The sequence below is a fragment of the Ascaphus truei genome, unplaced genomic scaffold (genome assembly GCF_040206685.1).
Source record: "Ascaphus truei isolate aAscTru1 unplaced genomic scaffold, aAscTru1.hap1 HAP1_SCAFFOLD_1009, whole genome shotgun sequence".
Classification (NCBI taxonomy): Eukaryota; Metazoa; Chordata; class Amphibia; order Anura; family Ascaphidae; genus Ascaphus; species Ascaphus truei.
The window spans coordinates 100241-106240 of NW_027453873.1; the positions used below are offsets into that span (position 1 = coordinate 100241).

Consider the following 6000-nt stretch of genomic DNA (forward strand, 5'->3'; position numbering starts at 1 on the left):
ATCCAGCAGTGGGGAGACACGGGCTGGGGAGGATGGGATGAGGGAATGTGTGGGAGCGACGTGGAGAAGAGGCTGTAACCGCAGGAGGTGGGAGATCACTGGGGAGACGTCATCCAGCAGTGGGGAGACACGGGCTGGAGAGGATGGGATGAGGGAATGTGTGGGAGCGACGTGGAGAAGAGAGGCTGTAACCGCAGGACCTGGGAGATCACTGGGGAGGCTTCATCCAGCAGTGGGGAGATACAGGCTGGGGAGGATGGGATGAGGGAATGTGTGGGAGCGACGTGGAGAAGAGAGGCTGTAACCGCAGGACCTGGGAGATCACTGGGGAGACTTCATCCAGCAGTGGAGAGACACGGGCTGGGGAGGATGGGATGAGGGAATGTGTGGGAGCGACGTGGAGAAGAGGCTGTAACCGCAGGACCTGGGAGATCACTGGGGAGGCTTCATCCAGCAGTGGGGAGATACAGGCTGGGGAGGATGGGATGAGGGAATTTGTGGGAGCGACGTGGACAAGAGGCTGTAACCGCAGGACCTGGGAGATCACTGGGGAGACTTCATCCAGCAGTGGGGAGACACGGGCTGGGGAGGATGGGATGAGGGAATGTGTGGGAGCGACGTGGAGAAGAGGCTGTAACCGCAGGAGGTGGGAGATCATTGGGGAGACTTCATCCAGCAGTGGGGAGACACGGGCTGGAGAGGATGGGATGAGGGAATGTGTGGGAGCGACGTGGAGAAGAGGCTGTAACCGCAGGACCTGGGAGATCACTGGGGAGGCTTCATACAGCAGTGGGGAGACACGGGCTGGAGAGGATGGGATGAGGGAATGTGTGGGAGCGACGTGGAGAAGAGAGGCTGTAACCGCAGGACCTGGGAGATCATTGGGGAGACTTCATCCAGCAGTGGGGAGACACGGGCTGGAGAGGATGGGATGAGGGAATGTGTGGGAGCGACGTGGAGAAGAGAGGCTGTAACCACAGGACCTGGGAGAACCCTGGGGAGACTTCATCCGTGTGTGTGTTATAGGAGACATTAGAATGTGTCTGTACACTAGAAGTATTAGGGTACAGTATACAGCGGTGTGTACACATACAATAATACGTGTATGTGTGTGTATAAATAACCATGCATATATATATATGTCGCCCCTGTCAGATGGTGCTGAGCCGGGAGCGGGACGTCCTGCGCTGTGATTGTGACATGCCCAGCGTGCACCAGCTGCTCTCCCACATCCCCCCGGACCTCCCCTATGAGGACCTCATCGCCCGCGCACAGCGTCTCTTTCACCAACACCCTCCCTCTGAGCTGGCATGGCAGGCAGCACTGCAGCCCCGCAAGAGGTATTGGGGTGAGGGGCACGGGCCGAGGGTCTCCATGAACATGCAGGGGGGAGGGGGTGAGGGTCCCCAGGAACATGCAGGGGGGGCGAGGGTCCCCAGGAACATGCAGGGTGGAGGGGGCGAGGGTCCCTAGGAACATGCAGGGGGGGCGAGGGTCCCCAGGAACATGCAGGGGGGGGCGAGGGTCCCCAGGAACATGCAGGGGGGGGCGAGGGTCCCCAGGAACATGCAGGGGGGAGGGGGCGAGGGTCCCCAGGAACATGCAGGGGGGGCGAGGGTCCCCAGGTACATGCAGGGGGGGCGAGGGTCCCCAGGAACATGCAGGGGGGGTGAGGGTCCCCAGGAACATGCAGGGGGGTGAGGGTCCCCAGGAACATGCAGGGGTGGCGAGGGTCCCCAGGAACATGCAGGGGGGGCGAGGGTCCCCAGGAACATGCAGGGGGGGGGCGAGGGTCCTCAGGAACATGGAGGGGGGGGCGAGGGTCCTCAGGAACATGCAGGGGGGGGGCGAGGGTCTCCAGGAACATGCAGGGGGGAGGGGGCGAGGGTCTCCAGGAACATGCAGGGGGGGGGGACGAGGGTCCCAGGAACATGCAGGGGGGGGACGAGGGTCCCCAGGAACATGCAGGGGGGCCGAGGGTCCCAGGAACATGCAGGGGGGGGGCGAGGTCCTCAGGAACATGGAGGGGGGGGAGGGGGCGAGGGTCCTCAGGAACATGGAGGGGGGGAGGGGGCGAGGGTCCCCAGGAACATGCAGGGGGGAGGGGGCGAGGGTCTCCAGGAACATGCAGGGGGGGGGACGAGGGTCCCCCAGGAACATGCAGGGGGGGACGAGGGTCCCCAGGAACATGCAGGGGGGCCGAGGGTCCCCAGGAACATGCAGGGGGGGGGGGGCGAGGGTCCTCAGGAACATGGAGGGGGGGAGGGGGCGAGGGTCCTCAGGAACATGGAGGGGGGGGAGGGGGCGAGGGTCCCCAGGAACATGTAGGGGGGGCAAGGGTCCCAGGAACATGCAGGGGGGGCGAGGGTCCCCAGGAACATGCAGGGGGGGCAAGGGTCCCCAGGAACATGCAGGGGGGGCAAGTGGGTCCCCAGGAACATGCAGGGGGGGGAGGGTCCCCAGGAACATGCAGGGGGGGCGAGGGTCCCCAGGAACATGCAGGGGGGGAGGGGGCGAGGGTCCCCAGGAACATGCAGGGGGGGCGAGGGTCCCCAGGAACATGCAGGGGTGGGAGGGGGCGAGGATCCCCAGGAACATGCAGGGGGGGCGAGGGTCCCCAGGAACATGCAGGGGGGGCGAGGGTTCCCAGGAACATGCAGGGGGCGAGGGTCCCCAGGAACATGCAGGGGGGGAGGGGGGCGAGGGTCCTCAGGAACATGTAGGGGGGGAGGGGGCGAGGGTCCCCAGGAACATGCAGGGGGGCAAGGGTCCCAGGAACATGCAGGGGGGGAGGGGGCGAGGGTCCTCAGGAACATGTAGGGGGGAGGGGGCGAGGGTCCCCAGGAACATGGAGGGGGTGGGGAGAGGAATCCCCAGGAACATGCAGGGGGGAGGGGGCGAGGGTCCCCAGGAACATGCAGGGGGGGAGGGGGCGAGGGTCCCCAGGAACATGGAGGGGGGGGGTGAGGGTCCCCAGGAACATGCAGGGGGGGGGCGAGGGTCCCCAGGAACATGCAGGGGGGGAGGGGGCGAGGGTCCCCAGGAACATGCAGGGGGGAGGGGGCGAGGGTCCCCAGGAACATGCAGGGGGGGGAGGGGGCGCAAGGGTCCCCAGGAACATGCAGGGGGGGGCTATAGCCCAGGCAGTGGTGTCCAAAGGGAATACAGGGGTCCCTATGACTGCTTGGTGACACCCCACCCACTGCAGCATTAATACTCAATACATTAGCAGCACAGTGGCCTGGCCTCAAGAGCTTACAGATCTTATTTAAGTAATATAAAGTAATTTTCAAACTCAGAAGGAGCGGACACTGTGATACTAACCAGCTCTCCCCCCTCTTCTCTCTCCCCCACTCCCCTCTTTCTCCCCCTGCCTCTCTCTCTATCTACCCCTCCCCTATCTCTACCCCTCCCCCTCCCCTATCTCGACCCCTCCCCCTCCCCTATCTCTTCCCCTCCCCCTCCCCTATCTCTCCCCCTTCCCGCCTACCTATCACATTGCCCCTCTCCTATCTCTCTATTCACTCTCTACCCCCTTTCTCTATCGCTCCCCCCCCTTTCTCTCTCTCTCCCCCCTCTCTCTCTCTCCCCCCTCTCTCTCTCTCCCCCCCCTCTCTCTCTCTCTCCCCCCTCCTCTCTCTCTCTCCCCCTATACCTATTACTGACTGTGCTCCCCCTTCTCTGTCTCTCAGTATCTCCATCTCATCATTTCAGTCTCTGCAGCTCTCCGCCTCCCAGCAGCGGCCGGACTCCGTACTGCGCAGACAGGCTCAGGCGGAGCCCCCCGCTGTGCTCCCCCCAGCTCGGAACCCCCTGCTGAAGCTGGCTGTGTGGGGTCTCTCTGCCTCGCTGGGGGCTGCAGCTCTCGCGGTCACTCAGACTGCCCTGGAGTGGGGCCCCGAAGTTCTGCTGAGGCTGTTCTGAGAGCCCAGGTCACACAGAGCCGACCGGAGCGGCGCCTGGAACGTGTGCCCGGGAAGTGGCGCCTGGAACGTGTGCCCGGGAAGCGGAGCCTGGAACGTGTGCCCAGAGCGGCGCCTGGAACGTGTGCCCGGGAAGCGGCGCCTGGAACGTGTGCCCGGAGCGGCGCCTGGAACGTGTGCCCGGGAAGTGGCGCCTGGAACGTGTGCCCGGGAAGCGGAGCCTGGAACGTGTGCCCAGAGCGGCGCCTGGAACGTGTGCCCAGAGCGGCGCCTGGAACGTGTGCCCGGGAAGCGGAGCCTGGAACGTGTGCCCGGGAAGCGGCGCCTGGAACGTGTGCCCGGAGCGGCGCCTGGAACGTGTGCCCGGGAAGTGGCGCCTGGAACGTGTGCCCGGGAAGCGGAGCCTGGAACGTGTGCCCGGGAAGCGGCGCCTGGAACGTGTGCCCGGGAAGCGGAAGCCTGGAACGTGTGCCCGGGAAGCAACGCCTGGAACGTGTGCCCGGGAAGCGGCGCCTGGAACGTGTGCCCGGAGCGGCGCCTGGAACGTGTGCCCGGAGCGGCGCCTGGAACGTGTGCCCGGGAAGCGGCGCCTGGAACGTGTGCCCGGAGCGGCGCCTGGAACGTGTGCCTGGGAAGCGGCACCTGGAACGTGTGCCCGAGAAGCGGCGCCTGGAACGTGTGCCCGGGAAGCGGCGCCTGGAACGTGTGCCCGGGAAGCGGCGCCTGGAACGTGTGCCCGGGAAGCGGTGCCTAGAACGTGTGCCCGGGAAGCGGCGCCTGGAACGTGTGCCCAGAGCACGTGGCTGCGTGCTCTCCCTGTACTGCAGAGGACAGATTACGTGGCTGCGTGCTCTCCCTGTACTGCAGAGCACAGATCACGTGGCTGCGTGCTCTCCCTGTACTGCAGAGGACAGATCACGTGGCTGCGTGCTCTCCCTGTACTGCAGAGCACAGATTACGTGGCTGCGTGCTCTCCCTGTACTGCAGAGGACAGATTACGTGGCTGCGTGCTCTCCCTGTACTGCAGAGCACAGATTACGTGGCTGCGTGCTCGCCCTGTACTGCAGAGCACAGATCACGTGGCTGCGTGCTGTCCCTGTACTGCAGAGGACAGATTACGTGGCTGCGTGCTGTCCCTGTACTGCAGAGGACAGATCACGTGGCTGCGTGCTGTCCCTGTACTGCAGAGGACAGATCACGTGGCTGCGTGCTCGCCCTGTACTGCAGAGCACAGATCACGTGGCTGCGTGCTCTCCCTGTACTGCAGAGCACAGATCACGTGGCTGCATGCTCTCCCTGTACTGCAGAGCACAGATTACGTGGCTGCGTGCTCTCCCTGTACTGCAGAGCACAGATCACGTGGCTGCGTGCTCGCCCTGTACTGCAGAGCACAGATCACGTGGCTGCGAGCTCTCCCTGTACTGCAGAGCACAGATCACGTGGCTGCGTGCTCGCCCTGTACTGCAGAGCACAGATCACGTGGCACTGGGGAAGGTAGGAGATGCCACGCTGTTCTTTTTAACGTGTATATTGGGAGATATATTTCTACCTGTTATATGGACTCCGGACTTGTGTATACTCCTCACCACTCTGTATTTTTACACTATCCTTGTGATAATAATTGTGCGCTTGTGTGTGTGATATTATCCGAGGTGTGCATATAATCTCGCTCTGAGCACGGATTAGAGTGTAAGCTCTTGGGAGCAGGCGCTGTGCACTCTGGGATTGTGCTCAATATAGTTTATTTCTTTACAAAAAAGTCCAGCTGCTTGTTGTGTTTTCTCCATTCTGCGCTTGTGTGTGATTACGTCTGTGTGCGATTACGTCTGTGTGCGATTACGTCTGTGTGCGGTTACGTCTGTGTGCGATTACGTCTGTGTGCGATTACGTCTGTGTGCGATTACGTCTGTGTGCGGTTACGTCTGTGTGCGGTTACGTCTGTGTGCGGTTACGTCTGTGTGCGGTTACGTCTGTGTGCGGTTACGTCTGTGTGCGATTACGTCTGTGTGCGATTACGTCTGTGTGCGATTACGTCTGTGTGCGATTACGTCTGTGTGCGATTACGTCTGTGTGCGTT

At 63.0% G+C, this 6000-nt stretch overlaps 1 protein-coding gene across 4 annotated transcripts in view; it reads left to right on the forward strand.

Annotated features, from left to right (window-relative positions):
- LOC142474890 (TBC1 domain family member 20-like) overlaps positions 1–5700 on the forward strand; it is a 97898-nt gene extending 92198 nt beyond the window's left edge. Inside the window, exons 7-8 of one of the 4 annotated variants that reach the window (XM_075581032.1) lie at positions 1156–1340; positions 3693–4067. In XM_075581032.1, coding sequence (XP_075437147.1) covers positions 1156–1340; positions 3693–3924 — 417 coding nt within the window. In that variant the 3' untranslated portion in view covers positions 3925–4067. Of the gene's footprint in view, positions 1–1155; positions 1341–3692 lie in introns of those variants that run through there. The other 3 variants (XM_075581033.1, XM_075581029.1, XM_075581031.1) reach the window with 3 other exon arrangements.
- The last annotated feature ends 300 nt before the right edge of the window (positions 5701–6000 follow it).